The sequence below is a fragment of the Hemicordylus capensis genome, chromosome 7 (assembly GCF_027244095.1).
Source record: "Hemicordylus capensis ecotype Gifberg chromosome 7, rHemCap1.1.pri, whole genome shotgun sequence".
In the NCBI taxonomy this organism is placed as follows: Eukaryota; Metazoa; Chordata; class Lepidosauria; order Squamata; family Cordylidae; genus Hemicordylus; species Hemicordylus capensis.
In genome coordinates this window covers 21,651,920-21,669,334 of record NC_069663.1, presented here as the reverse complement: position 1 = coordinate 21,669,334, position 17,415 = coordinate 21,651,920, and the positions used below count along the sequence as shown (strand labels likewise).

General features: G+C 49.3%; 1 protein-coding gene across 1 annotated transcript; it reads right to left on the bottom strand.

The window, feature by feature from the left end:
• Positions 1 to 1,429: 1,429 nt before the first annotated feature.
• LOC128332849 (V-set and immunoglobulin domain-containing protein 10-like) lies at positions 1,430 to 15,941 on the bottom strand. Its single transcript, XM_053267619.1, has 10 exons — positions 15,752 to 15,941; positions 13,552 to 13,815; positions 10,645 to 10,935; positions 9,324 to 9,581; positions 8,065 to 8,334; positions 7,198 to 7,488; positions 6,092 to 6,199; positions 4,794 to 4,855; positions 4,079 to 4,210; positions 1,430 to 2,836 (listed from the first exon to the last, which is right to left on the bottom strand). Exons 1-10 carry the CDS (start codon positions 15,939 to 15,941, stop codon positions 2,753 to 2,755), a joined length of 1,950 nt encoding a protein of 649 aa, XP_053123594.1. The 3' UTR covers positions 1,430 to 2,752.
• Between the last annotated feature and the right edge of the window lie 1,474 nt (positions 15,942 to 17,415).

Below are 17,415 nucleotides of genomic sequence, written 5' to 3'. Positions count from 1 at the left end.
GTTCACTACCACAAGACCCTAACCACTGCGCCACACAGTTGCTCTCGCCATCCCGAAACCTCAATCAAAATGGCCTCCCCCTGCTTATGAGTAATAAAGCAGCTGTCAGGAGTTCTAAACATGAGAGCCAACATGGTGTAGTGGTTAGAGGGTTAGACGAAGACCGGAGTGACCCGAGTTCAAATCCCACTTCAGCCATGAAACTCAATGGGTGACTCTGGGCTGGTCGCTTCTCTCTCAGCCTAACCTACCTCACAGGATTGTTGTGGGATTAAACATAGACCATACACACCATTCTGTGCGCCTAGGAGGAAGGACGGGATATAAATGTAATACATTAATATTAATAATAATAATAATAATACACAGAGGTCCCACCACGTCATATTTGACCCTGCTGCATTTCATTACTGCACAGGCAAATCATTAATGAGCAGCCTTCTTGCTGTCCAGAAAGAAATCACAACTCTTGCTAATTCCAGCACAAAGGCAACCATTTTAGTTAAGAACATTAAAGCAGAATTTAGGTAGGTAGGGAGGGAGGTAAGTAGATAGATAGATCGATATTGCTAATACAGCCCCCTTTGTGCTGGCTGTGAGAGGAATTGTTCGGGGAGCAAAGTGAAGGTAGCGTCTTCAGTGTTGATTAGATGCACCCATTTTGATTTTGCACAGAGTGCTGGGGTTTCTCTTGGTCTGCAATTCTAAACAATGCTGATTCCTTCCTAACGGAATATACATTATTCAGTCAGGACGGCAACTGCATTGTTCAAGATTAGACAAAAAGCCTTCAGTTCATTGTGCAAAACCCAAGTAAAGCATCCACGAATCCCTCCCCACCCCTCTCCTCTGTTGGGAATCTTCCAGAGGGACTCAAATGAATGAGTATGCAGAACTATCAATGGGGTAATTGTCAGGGAGAAGAATGGAAGGAGTCCATTGGGCAGAAGGAAGCGGACACGAGCCAATAAATGCACTCCCCTTTCCATGCCGGGAGGGCTCCAAGTATGGCAACCCATGAGCAAAATCGGCCAGTCCTACTCTCTTTCATAATACCTCAGAAAAAATTGTGCTCTTTCCTACGGAGAAGACCAGGAGGACCTGATTCCTAATCCAACCCCAGCACAACATGGTCTACTACCAGCATCAGGATGTTTTCTGTCACTCCAAACAGAACCAAGAAGTTCCGCCCTCTCTGTAAGACCCCTGGGAGGAAGTACCACTCTCTTCAAACTGGCCCAAACCAGGAAGTTCCGCCCTCTCTGTAAGACCCCTGGGAGGAAATACCACCCTCTTCAAACTGGCCCAAACCAGGAAGTTCCGCCCTCTCTGTAAGACCCCTGGGAGGAAGTACCACTCTCTTCAAACTGGCCCAAACCAGGAAGTTCCGCCCTCTCTGTAAGACCCCTGGGAGGAAGTACCACCCTCTTCAAACTGGCTCAAACCAGGAAGTTCCGCCCTCTCTGTAAGACCCCTGGGAGGAAGTACCACTCTCTTCAAACTGGCCCAAACCAGGAAGTCACGCCCTCTGCTTCCATGCTCAGGGAGGAAGGACCACCTTCTCCAAACTGACCCAACCCAGAGTTATCTCTTCCAGCCTCAGAGAGGGAGCTCCAATGTCTTCAAACACATCCAAACTGGAAGGTCCCCATTAATACAGCAAAGGAGGCACCTTTCAAAGTGTTTAGCACAGTTAGTTGTAAACCACTTTGGGGACTTTTGTTGAAAAGCAGAATATAAATATTGGTCGTATTCGTATTCATGATTCTCTTTTAATAGGAAGAGAGCAATTGTTCCTATTCGATCCCAGCACAACATCCCTTCAGTGGTTTTTGTGTTTATCTTGCATTTCTTTTTAGATTGTGAGCCCTTTGGGGACAGGGACCCATCTTACTTCTTTGTTTATTTTCCAGTATAAACCACTTTGATCACTTTTGTTGAAATTTTATAATCGTAGTTTTAGTAGGTCCTGGTAAAAATTTCCGTGTTCAGTATAAGGAAGGGCTCCAGTCGTCTTTTGATAACAGAAAGGATAACTTTGGCAGATGCAGGACTGCAGCCGTGGGATATAAGGAGGCTAAATTGCCGCCCAGAAAGGCACATGTTCATTTGGCAGCTTTTGAGTACTACCCTCTGCAAAGAGGTATCAGCGTCCAAACCCTTCAAATACACCATCAGGCCTCTCCTTTGCAACATCCTCTGCTGCAAGGGTGAGCTTAAGCATTCTTTGTAACATACCCCCATTCAGGAACTTGTTCTCTTGCCACTTTCCCAGTTCATGCCAAGAACTCAGGTTGTTCTGTCGTAAAGCTCCATTCCAAGAGATCCCTAGCGTGGCCATGGCAGAAAGCTCAGAATCCCAGACAACATTTTTCATCATCCTGTTTGGTGTGCTTTGGATGCCTGGATCTTACCGTTGCCTCCAGCCTACACAACATGCAGCCCCCTGAATGGCTGGATCCTGTTCTCCCATTCAACCTCACCAGGGTTAGCTAGGTTGCTGCCCCAGAGATCTGGGTTGCCCATTGGACTTTCAGCCCCATCATGGTGCCATGAAGCCAAAGTTCTAATTCCAGAAATCTGGCTCTCGTATCCCAGGCTCGTATCGCGTATCTCGTATCACTTATGGATGCATCAGGAGAGAAGCCATGACTCCAATTCCAGATGCCAGCATCCCACATCATCAGCCACGTTTGGCCGACGGCTTCTTTCCTAGTCCACAGCTTCTTTTCCACATCACACCTTCTCCAGGTCACACCTGAGTAGCACTGCGTACTTTCTTGGTCCCAGGTTGTATGGCTGAGGAAAGGGTGCTGCTGTCACTGGCATCTATAGGCTGGGGAGAATTGGGGGTGGGTGGGGAAGAGAATGGGTCAGAGAGCAGGATGGAGCAGAGGACATTAGAACATAAAAAGCTGCCTTCCACTGAGTCAGACCATTGGCCCATCTAGCTCACCGTGGTCTACACTGACTGGCAGCAGTGCTCAAGGGTTTCCAGGCAATAGTCTAGCCTGATCCAGATATTATGCTGTATGGGTGTACAGATGTCTGTACACTCATACATGTGTTTGTGTGAATGATTGTACCTGTCTAGGGAGGAGACCTGGTCTTGTGGTAGCAAGCATGACTTGTCCCCTTAGGTAAGCAAGGTCTGCCCTCGTTGCATTTGAATGGGAGACCACATGTGAATACTGTAAAATATTCCCCTTAGGGGATGGAGACACTCTGTGAAAAGCAGAATGTTCCAAGTTCCCTCCTTGGCATCGCCTAGATAGGCCTGAGAGAGATTCCTGCCTGCAACCTTGGAGAAGCCGCTGCCAATCTGTGTAGACAATTACTGAGCTAGATAGACCAATGGTCTGACTCAGTATACAGTATGGCAGCTTTCTACGTGTTCATTCTCAAAGTGAACCTGGATGCAGGCCTTTCAAATGCATGGTACAGACAGGAAGTGTAGTTTGGAGCCTGTGCAAAACCTAACGTGTGAATGACTGTACCTGTGTTCATATCTGTCCCCATGTACAGTGTAGACCCGTCGTACGAGTGTTGAACGATCCTTCTTTCTCAGTCCTATCTGGAGATGCCAGGGATTGAACCTGGCTCTTCTGCATCCGAAACAGATGCTCTGCCTATGGCCCCATCCTCAGTGAAATGTTAGAACGCAGGGAGCTCCCTTATACTGGCAGACCATCGGCCCATCTAGCTCAGTATCTCCAGCACAGGAGAGCCCACCACTGCCAAGAGCTCTTACAGTTAGGACATTCCTCCTCAGGATCAACAGAGAACAAGTCTGCTCCCTTCTTCTACATGACCTTCAGAGCTGAAGATAGACACCTTCAGAGCTTTGTGGTTGGCTACCATCACTTTTCTTAGAAGTGAAAAGGGCAAAGAATAAGGTCTGGTCTGGCTGGCCCCCTGCGTTGGTCCTATCCCTCGCCTCGACACCAGGTGGCTCTGGAGAAGCAATGGGTGGACATGGGTGGACCTTTGGCCGGGTTGGACCTGGGTTGGATCTTTGGCCAACTTAAGCCGGCCGCTGCTATATCTTTGCAGATCTTCCCGGAGCAGTAGGACTCACCAGCGTGCTGCGGTCACCATATCTGCCTAGGTGTTTCTCATAGGTGATAGCATAGATGTCCGAGCCTTCTGATGACCAGCGGGGATTGCCCCAAGAGTGGTCATATGGCTCCAGCTTACTTCCATTCGGGAACTGGAAGAGAAGTGAGAGCAAGAAACATGGGTTTACCCTCTACAGGCTGATCAGGCCCAATTCACACATGAATGCTTGCCACTTGATGACGACGCCGTTAAGTCTTGCTATGCATGTGTGCCTCTTATTGGTCAGTTTCACCACCCATCTCTCCAGCTTCCACTGTCGTTTCGTGCACATACCCCACAGGGTATACTGGGGGGCAGGTTGTATCCAGCAAGGGTGTGTGTGTGTTGTGTGTGTTGGGATCTCAGTGGGTGCAGGTTATACAGAACTATTTTTGCACAGATTTAAAAATTTTAAATAATTTTTATACAAACCACCAGAGAATCACCAGTAGTTTGCTCCCCTTGTACCAGAAAGCTGTTGCTGGTTGTTGCTGGTGTGCACCTTATGTTTCTTTTTAGATTGTGAGCCCTTTGGGGACAGGGAGCCATCTTATTTATTTATTAATTAGTTTTCTGTGTAAACCACTTTGGGAAATTCTGTTGAAAAGTAGTATATAAGTAGTAGCAGTAGTAGTAGTAGTAGTAGTAGTAGTATGTGTGAAAATAGGGTATGTTCCCATCTCATTGTCTCTCACCTGGCGTGACAGGTAATGTTGTCGGGTCTCAGGTGGTGTTGGGGGGATTTTCTTGTTGCTTCCTGCCGGGACAAAAATGTGATTATGCTACTGCATTAAGAGACTGCCCCTCTTCAAATACTTAAAAACACACCCTGTGGAACACAGACCAGAGGGAGGGACCCCTGGATGGCACCAAAACAATTGCCTCTCCCTTTCAACCGTGATTGGCTCACGACAGGAACAGAGGATTCTTTTCTCCTCCTGAATCATCTTCAAGAGTCAGTGACAGGCCCGATGCATCCAAATTGGTCAGAGTAAAGGTAGAATCAAATTACCTCAATAAATGTCCTTGCTCATCTCTGACCAGTCAAATCCTTCAGCATCTGATTGGTCCAAGAAGAGCAAGGATGTTTATGTTAAATAATAAAATTAGAGGGTAATGTATGATGTCTTTTGCAAACTTTTCAAGGGCAGAAACAGGGCACAGAATCCAGCATGCTGAGAATGTAAGAACATCAGCATCCATTTAAAGTTTCTAGCCCTTAAGACGGCATATGATGTCCAAGTTTTCAAAATATGTTGGCAGGGCTGAAGAAATGGAAAGAGGAAAGGGTATGGAGACAAGCACATATGATCAATAGCCCCCAGGCTGATTTGTCTAGAAAGAAGATAATTCAATGGCCACATTCGCACATAACAGTGAACTGCAGTTGAAGGGGCCAGAGGTTCTGCTAGCGTTATGTCCGAATGTGTGCAAATGGGGTTTGGCACAGTGATGAACCTGAGGTTTCAGATATGTGGTTCCAATCTAAATCCTCAGTTTATAGTGAGTTTTGTCACTGCAACTCGACATTGGACACAGATGCCCAGGATTGAACCTGGGACCTTCCATATGCAAAGGAAGGTGCTGTACCCCTGAGCTACAGTCCTTTGACCCATTTAGATTCAAAGCATGAATTGGGCTCTGCAGGCTCCAGAATTTTTTGCCAGGAAGTCATATTCAAGGTGCTGAATCGCTGCAGACGTTAATCTTAAAGTTATAGAAATCACTCAATCAAACAAACAAACAAACAAAAAACAACTGCAGGTAGGGCTGGGAGAGACTCCTGCCTGCAACCCTGAAGTACCACTGCCATCAGAGTAGACAATACTGAGCTAGATGGTCTGGTGGTCTGACTCTGTATAAGGCAGGTTCCTATGTTTAGGGTTGCCATGTCTCCTGGAATTTAGGGGAATTTAGCATAATAGTGCCTGCTTTTCATGGTTCTTTCCCTATGTTGCACCCCAAGAGGAGACCTCAACCATGTATAGCCCACCTCTCCGAAAGTAGAAGAACAGCAGCATCAGGAGTCCAGTGATCAGAAACATCCCCAAGATGGAGCCGACCACAATTCCAGCAATGGCACCAGAACTCAGATGGGAGCCTGCAAGGCAGAAGAGGATGGAGAAGTCAAGCTAAGAACCATGGAAGTCCTGACTTAACCACAAAAGCCTTGCTTAAAGGGATCCAAGCCTTTATAGACACCCTTATAGACGTTGTCATCACATCATGCAATGTACATGGGGCATTCCAGCCAATCAGGGATCCTGCAGTGAAAGGGATGATGTCATGTAGTCAATCAGTTTTGATGTAATTTACAGGGATCCTGTAGTGAATGGGACAATGTCATGTAGTCAATCAGTTTTGATCAAGTAATTTACATGATCAAAACTGATTGACTACATGACAACATCCCATTCATTACAGGATCCCTGATTGGCTAGAATGCCCCGTGCAACTATCCCAAAGAAGAATATTCAGGATTATAACAAAAAAAATGGAGTCAAATAATCAGATTGGGAAAATCAGTATCAAACAGGATTGAAAAAAAGGTGAACGGTGGGCTACACAGTGTAAAGGCTTGGGGAAAACAGTTCTGAAACCAGTACTTTTTTTACCCAAAAAATGAAACAGGAGAATATTCATGAAAGCCTACTTTGTACTACATGATGTTAAAGACCCTCATTTGTAACTATCACGGTAAAGCATTTATCTTAAATAGCTGCGAACAGTGCTTTTCATAAAGTAGTAGGTGTGAACGCTTACTGGCGTTAAAATCTTTTAAGCCATTTAAAATGCTTTCATTGCCTTTGTGCTAATTCAATCCCGTTTAAAAATACTGGCTCTTCAGCTATTCCCTCTGAACTGGCCTCCTAAAGGCTATCTGCTTTGCTGGCCTATTGTAAAGAACACCCCCAGGCAATCCAACCAGGAAGGAAGCATACGTGAATTCAAAGGTATGACTGGCTTGTGTATGCGGAAAGGTAGGTTAAAAAATTTTTTAAGGCTATGCAGGTTGGTTGCCTTTGAGGACTGGTTTGCTAGGCTGTTCTGATCCCCAAAGTACCATCTTCTATGTCTGAACATCCAAGATCCATGCACCTTCTGGTTGGAGGATCTGTACAGAAGAGGCATCCCCGGTTTGGGACCCCAAACGAGGCACGACTCGGAAAGAATAGGATGTTTGGGGTTCGAGCCCCACAATGGTGGCAGATCGGTTAGTAGCCCCAAGAACATCCACGGTCTTCCATTCCTCAGCAGAACGGCGTTGTGTTGCATCCTGCGTCTGGATCCAGAAGTTGGTCACCACGGATCTGTTGGGAACAGTCCAGGTGATGTATGCAGAGCCGGGCAGGGTTCCATGAGACAGCATCCAGTCAGTGATGGACGGACCTGACAAGATAGGGAACGCACAAGAAGCCTATTCAGGTATTGTGTTGTCCATGCATTCAGGTGCCTGTACATATATACAAGGACAGGAGGAGAGAGAGAGCTGGTCTTGTGGTAGCAAGCATGACTTGTCCCCTTTGCTAATCAGGGTCCACCCTGGTTGCATATGAATGGGAGACTAGAAATGTGAGCACTGGAAGAGATTCCACTTAGGGGATGGAGCCACTCTGGGAAGAGCAGAAGGTTCCAAGTTCCCTCCCTAGCAGCATCTCCAAGATAGGGCGGAGAGAAATTCCTGCCTGCAACCTTGGAGAAGCCGCTGCCAGTCTGTGAAGACAATACTGAGCTAGATAGACCAATGGTCTGACTCAGTATATGGCAGCTTCCTATGTTATTGACCAAAGACCCAATTTAAAGTAACCGTGGGGATGTGACTGGTTTTAACAAGAGCAGCAGCACTTTAACCAACCCCCCGCCCCCCACACACTATTTCCCCCCATCTCCTCCAGCCCATCTTCAACCTGCCAAGACCAGAACAGGACCTGGATTTCTACGTCCATTGATGCAAAATCATTTTACCGACAACTGTGAGGCTGGAGTTTTGGGATCCCAGGGGGTTGGAGCAGTTGACGCTGTAATCTCCCAGGTCCTGCGGGGCAGTGAAGTTCCAGATGGTGAGTCGGTTGCCTTTGGAGCTTAGCTGGTAACGGCCTCCAGCCAGTGGCCTCCGGTCTCGAAGCCAGTCAATCTGCACGGGGTTGAATTTCCCATGGCAGTGGAACTCCACAGTCACTGACCCGTCTGCGTCATCATAGGCCCAGAACGAGAGCGAGACACCCGAGGGGGCTTCTGTGAAGGGAGAGCCGGTGGTTTTGTAGACACGTTCTAACTTTTGTGTCAACCACCCAGGGGCGTAACTATAATAGGGTAAGGGGAGACAGCTGTCTGGCAGCATCTCCAAGATAGGGCTGAGAGAGACTCCTGCCTGCAACCTTGGAGAAGCCGCTGCCAGTCTGTGAAGACAATCCTGAGCTAGATGGGCCAATGGTTTGGGGCAGGACGAGCAAGGGGGAGGCATGCAAGATGGGGCAGAAAGGAAGACTGAGAGACACAGCCGCAGCTCATTTTCCAACCTCCACCCCCAGCTGATCGGCACCGGATGCTGCTGCATTCTCCTTTCAAAATGTTGGCCAAAAAATTGGCATTTGTATTTCCCATTAATAATTCAGTTCAGCCTTCCCAGCTTTGGCCAATATCACCTTATGGCCCGATACACCCTTGAGTTGTGCAGCCCTAATTTAAAAGGTGGCAATCCAACCCATCCTACATTAGATATGTGTCGTATCACGGTCGTTATATACACAACACTTCTTCCAACATATGGCTCACATTCTCTGTAAATATAAACTCCATTGGAAAACTGAGGCACTTCTTAAATTTCCCAGGACAATGCAGCACAAGTTTGGCCCTCCCACAGACGTTGGAGCACAGTTCCCATCATCCCTGAGTATTGTTCACTGTGGCCAGGCATGATGGGAGTTGTAGTCCTGAAGTTGTGGTACCTGCTATTTAAAAAGTTGACCAACACTGCAATAGACCAGAGGTTCCCAGTCTGTCCTCCTCCAAATATGCTGAACTACAACTCCCATCAGCTACAATTTATCATGGCTGTGGATGATGGGAGTTGTAGTTCAGCAACATCTGGAGGATCACAGGTTGGGAACTCCTCAATGGACTATGTGAGCATCAGAATTTGGTTCCTGCCTTCAAATCCCTCTTGTGGCATGTCACAGTAATGCAGCCACATCCCGCTGAGACTACCCGCCCACTTCTCTCACCTGGTGTCACACTGCAGTTGCTCTGTGCTGCCAGGTGGCGTCCCAGACAGGTGACTCTGTTGCCGCTAAGCTCAGGTGGGAAGGGAGAAGTCAGCAGTTGCCGCACGCTGGAGGTACTGACCTCCTCCTCGTACCCGGAGAGCCCTTGGAAAGTTAAACTAGGATCAGGTGAGCCCCCAGGCCAGGAACAAACAAAAAGCAAAGCGGTGCCATTGTCCGCTGAAGTCACAGAGCAGAGAGGGGATCCGATGGGCCGTTCTGAGGAAAGAGAAAGAACGGACGAATGAATGGCAATGAATGGCAATGAAGGGATGGCAATGAATGGCAATGAACAGCAATGAATGGATGGCAATGAATGGATGGCAATGAATTCTCAAATCACACAAGTCAGCCAGACTGGTTTCAGGGAGAGAAATCTAGACTAATCCTTCGCTTCCACAATACAGTTGAGCTAAAGCCAGGGAAGACAGCCTTGGCTCTCCAGCTGCTGCTGACGACATCATCCCCAGCCACAAAACATTGAGCAGGGGGTGATGGCAATTGTAGTCCAGCAGCCACTGGAGAGCCAAGGTTGCCTACTCCTGGCATAGACAATACTGAGCCAGATGGAGCGACATCCTGACTCAGCATAAGACACCTTCATAAGAACATAAGAACAGCCCTGCTGGATCAGGCCCAAGGCCCATCTAGTCCAGCATCCTGTTTCCCACAGCAGACCCCCAATGCCTCTGGGGAGCCCACAGGCCAGAGATGAAGGCATGCCCTCTCTCCTGCGGTTGCTCCCCTGCAACTGATATTGAGAGGCATCTCGCCTCTGAGGCTGGAGGTGGCCTATAGCCACTCGACTAGTAGCCATTGATAGACCTAGCCTCCATGAATTCATCTCTTCACTTTCCCCGAACCATTGTTGCTCAACGATAGAGCGTCTGCTTTGCTTGCCGGCAGAAGGTCCCAGATTCCATCCCGGACATCTCCGGGCAGGGCTGGGAAAGACTCCTGCCTGAAAGGGAGAGTTGCTTCTGCCGGTCAGTGTAAACAATCCTGAGTCAGATGGACCAAGAATCTCACTCAGGGCAAAGCAGCTTCCTATGTTCCTTTGGCGTGCTGTGGTGCTACGCTGCAGATTTGAGCAAGGATTCCCTTCTCCCCCAGGACCCCTGAGAGTTCTGTCTTTCTTTGCAAGGGACTTGAGATCTCACATAGATGTCTGGCACACACTTCTAACTGCTCGTAGTGGGTGACCCGTATCGGTTCCCTCCCCTCGAACCGAGCTTAGCAACCCTCTAGTGGGGAAGGAGGGCCCACACCCCATTCAACTCACGGGCGACGACGAGATTACGAGTGCTTCGGACGCGCCGCTGCGTCTGCTGATTGAACGCCAGACAAGTATAGGGCCCAGCTTGATTTAAGTTCACCCTAGGGAGATGCAGCACCGGAACAGAGGGCACAAAGGTGTCCTGGATATCTGCCACATTCCAGTAGATCTTCGCCAGGGGCTGGGATGGCGCCAGGCACGTGAGGTTCACACTGCTGTTCACTAGCACAAAGCTCCCCGATTCGGGTTCCTGATCTGATGACGACGAGATGGTGATCGTCGGGGTCTCTGGGCCATCTGCAAGGCAACAGAACATCCAACTCATGCAATACTGCCTGAATGTAATGTCTGTTTCCTAGATCTAAAAAAACATGTTTGGCCAATCTGTCTGCCAGAGTGCGGGGACCTTCTCGCTTCCTCATGGCTTTGTTTACCCAGGTTGTGACCTCCCCGACTAATAGGGCCATTCAGATTGATGGAGTGGTCATTTAGAGGCAGCATGGAGGCCTTATTGTCTGTCATTCTGCCCAGCCACCTGGAAGACAGAGCGCTTCTCCCGGGCCGGATTGCAGGTCTATTTCCGCTTGTGGCTGGGATGGTTTCTTAGAACGTAAGAAGAGCCCTGCTGGATCAGGTCCAAGGCCCATCTAGTCCTGCATCCTAATGCCTCTGGAAAGCCCACAGGCAAGAGGTGAAGGCATGCCCTCTCTCCTGCTGTTGCTCCCCCTGCAACTGGTATTCAGAGACCTCATCCACACAGTCAAAAACTGTGTTCTACCCGGGTTTGGGAGCTGTGTGTGCTCCCAGTTTTTGGTTGTGTGGAAGCAAGGTAGGAGGAAAACCTGGGTGGAAGTGATTGTGTGAGAGAAAGTAGGAGGAACACCTGGGTAGCTTCTCCTCCTACCTAGCTTCCATGCAGTCACTTCTACCCAGGTTTTCCTCTGTCTTCCACACAAGTGAAAATTGGGAGCATACACAGCTCCCAAACCTGGGTAGAACACAGTTTTTGATTGTGTCAATAACCTCAGAGACATCCTGCCTCTGAGCCTGGAGAAAACCTATCGCTATCATGACTAGGAGCCATTGACTGACCTGTCCTCCATGAACTTATCTAAGGACCTTTTAAAGCCATCCAAACTGGTGGCCATCACCACCAGTGGCAGAGAATTCCAGAGGTTTGCACTATGTGAAAAAGCAATTCTGTCAGGGTCCCATCGTTTTGGACAGCCTGATGAATACATCGGATGACGATGACAGACCCCTTGCCCTGCCGTTCAGGGGCTGCCACATTGCCCCCCCCCCGAACGTTGTGATGGGCCTTTCTCCAAGCCCATTCTATCCCCTTTGGGGGCCCCTCCCTGTCCGACAGAATGTTGGGCTCAAATGGCAAAATCTTGCGAGACCCAGAAATGGGCTTGCGAGGTCTCACAATGAACTCTTGCGGGGTTGGGACATCTTGCACAAGTTCTGGCGAGACCGGGAACTCTTGCGAAACTACCAGCGAGACTGCAACACTATATAAAGACTGGTTGGCCGATGATGAGGGTACAGATTGGCAAGAACTCCCCAGAGAGTGGAAACTCCAAGATCCAAGGATCTAAGGGCCACCAAGGGAGCCCCACAACAGGGGTGTAGCTATAACTGAGTGAAAGGGTTCAAAGAACCCGGGGGGCCCAGCTTCACCCTCCCTCTTTTCTTCATCTCATAGGAACATAGGAAGCTGCCATATACTGAGACAGACCGTAGGTCCATCTCGCTCAGTATTGTCTACACAGACTGGCAGCGGCTTCTCCAAAGTTGCAGGCAGGAGTTTCTCTCAGCCCTATCTTGGAGAAACCAGGGAGGGAACTTGGAACCTAGATGCTCTTCCCAGAGCGGCTCCATCCCCTGAGGGGAATACCTTACAGCGCTCACACTTCTAGTCTCCCATCCATATGTAACCAGGGCGGACCCTGCTTAGCTAAAGGGACAAGTCATGCTTGCGACCACAAGACCATCTCTCTTCCCTTCCTCTCTTCCCATCTCCCTCACTCTGGGGGGCCGCCAGAGAGAGAGGAGAAGACGGGCCCCCTCTCCCCTAGCACCACCCCTGCCTGACAACTTCCTTTTGCCCATCCTCGAGGGGCCCTCGTGATGAAGTGAGTCTGGATCCTCACCAGGATTTCCCAGAAATTGACATTTTGTTATTTAAATTCCGTTTCTATCTTACCCTCTATCTTACACCACCCTCTAGATCAAGGTGGTGTGCTTATATACACACAACAACAAATATTTATATACCGCTTTTCAACAAATGTTTCCAAAGCGGTTTACATAGAGAAACAACAAAAAAATAAATAAGATGGCTTCCTTTCCCCAAAGGGCTCACTATCTAAAAAGAAGCCCAAGATAGATACCAGCAACAGTCACTGGAGTTATTGTGCTAGGGGTGGATAGGGCCAGTTACTCTCCCCCTGCTAAATAAATATTTGACCAAGTTCACTTTTATGTAAAGCTCGCTTTTATGTAAAGCTTTTGTACTTTGTGTTTTGCTCGTCAAATGACCGTAACAATAAAGATGATAATACTAATAATAATAAAGCGAATCACCACGTTAAAAGGTGCCTCTTTGCCCAGTTAGCAGGGGTCACAGACACACAAACCACTACCACCACCACCAACTACTGTGTTTTAACTCTGCCTAGAGACGCACATATCAGGCGGTATAAAATACAACAAACAAACAAACAATCCATAACAACCACCCTGTGTGGTAGGACAGTGACTTACTCGTGGTCAACCAGGATACTTGGTGGCTCTCCAGAAATTTCAAGCCCAGTCCCCTTGTTCGGAGTCCAGCACTCTAACCACTACACGGCACTGCCTAGGTCAATAAATCAAATGATGACGCACGTGTTTGGGGCCTGTACTTACAATAGACAGAGAGCTGAGCGGTCGCAGTTCCGTTCCCGAAAGGGTTGGAGACGGTGCACTGGTAGAGCCCAGCATCTTGGCGTAGCAGGTGGTCGATCTGCAAGGCACCACCAGAGCGCAGATACCGCGGGTTCTCTGGCAGGGCCTTCCCATCCTTGGCCCAGGAGACGGAGCCTCGGACTGGGCTGCAGATCAGGGTCACCGAGTCATTGCCTTCTGCCACCGCCGCAGTCAATGGACTCACTGAGACGTTACCCACCTGCTCTGAGAAAACACACACCGAAATGGGACCCGGGAGCTATCCCTCACTACACACTAACCCAGGCCTGCTCAACTTTGGCCCTCTGGCAGATGTGGGCCTACAATTCCCATAAACCCTGGATATTGGCCACTGTGGTTGAGGATTATGGGAGTTGTAGTCCAAAAACAGCTGGGAGGGGGGCAAAGTTGAACAGGCCTGCTCTAACCACTCGGTATAAGGCGGCTTCTTATAGGAACATAGGAAGCTGCCCTATACTGAGTCAGTCCATTGGTCTATCTAGCTCAGTATTGTCTTCACAGACTGGCAGCGGCTTCTCCAAGGTTGCAGGCAGGAATCTCTCTCAGCCCTATCTTGGAGAAGCCAGAGAGGGAACTTGAAACCTTGTAATGCTCTTCCCAGAGTGGCTCCATCCCCTGAGGGGAATATCTTACAGCGCTCACACTTTTAGTCTCCTAGTTTATGTCCCTATGCAGCTCCAGGTTTGAAGGGACCCTCACGAAGACAGTAAACAGTGGCTCCCCCATGCCTGGGTGGTAGGTAATGCAATGGATGTGGGTTTCTTTATTACAGGTAAACAAACCTACATCCATTGCAATACCTACCACCAAGGCAAGGGGGAGCCGCTGAGCCAGCAGTAGCTTTTTGCTGGCTGAGCCCTATCCTACTCAGGAGAGCTGGTGTTCTGGTAGCAAGCATAACTTGTCCCCTTAGCTAAGCAGGGTTCACCCTGGTTGCATATGAATGGGAGACTTGATGTGTGAGCACTGCAAGATCTTCCCCTCAGGGGATGGAGCTGCTCTGGGAAGAACAGAAGGTCTCAAGTTCCCTCTCTGGTTTCTCCAAGATAGGGCTGAGAGAGAGAGATTCCTGCCTGTGACCTTGGAGAAGCCGCTGCCAGTCTGTGAAGACAATACTGAGCCAGAGGGACCAATGGTCTGACTCAGTATAAGGCAGCTTCACGTGTTCCTGTTCCTACTTGGGTAAGAATCAGTGGCAGGCCTTCTGAAAAGCTCTAGGAGCTGCCTGAGGTCACCGTGCACTGATGCCAGGCCTGGTGCGTGCAAGTGGGTGTGAAAAACAGCAATTTGCAAGAGGCAAAAGCTGAGAGTTGGCTGGAGGCACCTTCTGGTGCCAGCTCTTCCTGTTTAACATGGTTGCTGGGAAGGAAACGGGGGGCTCCCAGACATTTGGCTGCCTGAGGCAAATATAACCCCCACCACCAGCAGCATTCTCAGGCCATTCGGCTGAGGCAATGGTGGTTGTGACCCGTGAGCACGCTCAGACTATGTTGCCACCAAGCCGGGCAGTGGCGGCAGGCGTGCTCTTAGGTCAGGTCAGCAGGGGGGAGAAGAAATGTCCCCAGTGGGGTGCAGATGGAGAGACCAATGTGCCCCAATGGGGCAAGGAAATGCAGCAGTGGGTGGCAGGGTGGTGCCTGTGGGGGGTGGGTGGGTATGGCCCAACACATGCGGTCCCCGGCGCCCCTTCATGCAGCTGCGCATGAGGCAACCTTCTCACCTTGCCTCATGGAAAGGCCAGCTGTGGGTGGGAGGAAGAAAGAAAGAAAGAAAGAAAGAAAGAAAGAAAGAAAGAAAGAAAGAAAGAAAGAAAGAAAACAATTGAGTTGAGGGATTAGAACGTGATTGATTAAATGTATTACGGACCAGGAAACGGACCAGGAAACAAAAACAAGAAAGAAAAATACAAAATTGCAGGAGAATTAATACAACTTACAGTAACTTGCGTGACATCAATTCACAATTTTACAGTTGCGTACTCAAAAGCCAACATTTCCCCCCAGGAATTAGGTTACAGATTTAACCATCTGATTCCTGATGAAACAAACCCTGGGACAAAATTTGGCAACACAAAAAGTAATATCCGTCTTGGGATCAGAAAGGAAAGAGGCATAAAAGGTGAGAACTTGGTGCCACTCACCATAGACAACGACAGTGATGTTTCCCTTCTCCACGGCGCTTCCGAGGGGAGAGACCTCCACCGTGTAGATGCCCGAATCGGAGGGAGTCACTGCAGTGATGTTGAGGTTCGCCTGCACGGGGTCGACGCGAAACCGATGCAGGTATTCAGGGGCTACCACAACGGTGAAATTGGGGCGCAAGTAGCCCATTGCCAGGGTGGTTGTATTCCTTCTCCAGATAAGGGAGGTTGTAGTCTGAGCAGAGGGGAAGGGGAAGGGGATGGAGAGAGAAACGGAGTCCCCCACAAGCACTGCCAGTGGGGCTGAAGGAAGAACCGGGAGTATGGGGACTGGGAATGGAGAAGGAAGAGAGACATCATCATTATCACGGTCCTCTTTAGCCCTGTCCGGACATGGCGTTGCACATGCTTACAGGTGTCTCTGTACACATGTATATGTTTTTGTGGGAATGGCAGTATATAAAAGTGAACTTTCAGGATGGGGGCTGTAGCTGAGGGCGGGGACCTAGCTCGGTGGTGGTAGACCATCTGCTTGCACGCTGAAGGACCCAGATTCAATCTCTGGCCTCTCCTGGGAGGGCTGGGAGAGACTCCCACCTGAAACCTTGGAGGGCCGCTGCCAGTCAGTGTAGATCAGGGCTGCTCAACTCCGGTCCTCCTGCATTTATTGGCCTGCAAGTCCCATAATCCCTGGCTATTGGCCACTGTGACTGGGGATTATGGGAGTTGTAGTCCCAGAACAGTGGGGGGGGGCGCTAAGTTGAGCAGGACTAGGATTCTCAACGTTGGATCCCTAGATGTTATTGGACTTCAACTCCCATAATCCCCAGCCCCAGTGGCCTTTGGTTGGGGATTATGGGAGCTGAAGTCCAATAACATCTGGAGACCCAACGTTGAGAATCCCTGGTGTAGACCATAATGACCTAGATGGAGGTATGATCTGACTCGGTATAAGGCAGCTTCACATGTTGCTATGTATCTCAGGGCTACTGAAATGGGCTGGGATGATGGGAGTTGTAGTCCAACAACATCTGGGGAGCCAAGTTTGAGAGCCCCTGAGTGAGCTTAACACTCACTTCTGTCGTTGTACTTTAAGGGAGAGCATTGTGATGTGGGGCTTAGGAGATCCTCTTTCAAATCCTACCAAAACCACCCTTCTGGCAAGCTGCTAGTCCTCAGTCTGCCTTTCTCTATCATGGGAAGGACAGTGTCCTCCTAGGGTTGTTGGGTTAATGTAATCAAAACCATTAGTGCTCAAACAAAATTGCACACAGAATCAGAATTTGATTTTGAACAGTGGCGGCTGATGCAGGCACCGCAGGGGTGGAAGGAGGCACCGTTAAGGGGAAATCAGTAGGTGCTTACCTCCCGTACTGCCGCACCTGAAAGCTCTTCCCAGCAGCGCTGCACTGCCCCGCACCCGATACGGAGGAGTATCAGGTGCGGATGGGAGTATTGGCTCCTCCATTCTGCTGGCGGAGGCCGTTAGTGTGGCCAGCAAGTGTACGGCGGTGCGGGTGCTGAGCGGGTGCTGAGCAGCGTGTCGCTGCTGTTAAGAGCTTTTGGGTGTGGCGGTAAGGGAGATAAGCCCCTACTAATTTTCCCTAAAAAGTGCCTCCTGCTGCTGCCCACCCGGCAGCACCAGCCGCAACAGATTTTGAATA

Bases quoted from the DNA above. Each gene is read 5' to 3' on its own strand.
- LOC128332849 (XM_053267619.1), bottom strand. From the start codon at position 15,941: ATGGGCTACTTGCGCCCCAATTTCACCGTTGTGGTAGCCCCTGAATAC. The intron at 8,335-9,323 runs GTGAGAGAAGTG...CTCCCTTCACAG, and splicing joins CAACTGCAGTGTGACACCAG to AAGCCCCCTCGGGTGTCTCG. The intron at 4,211-4,793 runs GTGAGAGACAAT...CTTCTCTTCCAG, and splicing joins AACATTACCTGTCACGCCAG to TTCCCGAATGGAAGTAAGCT.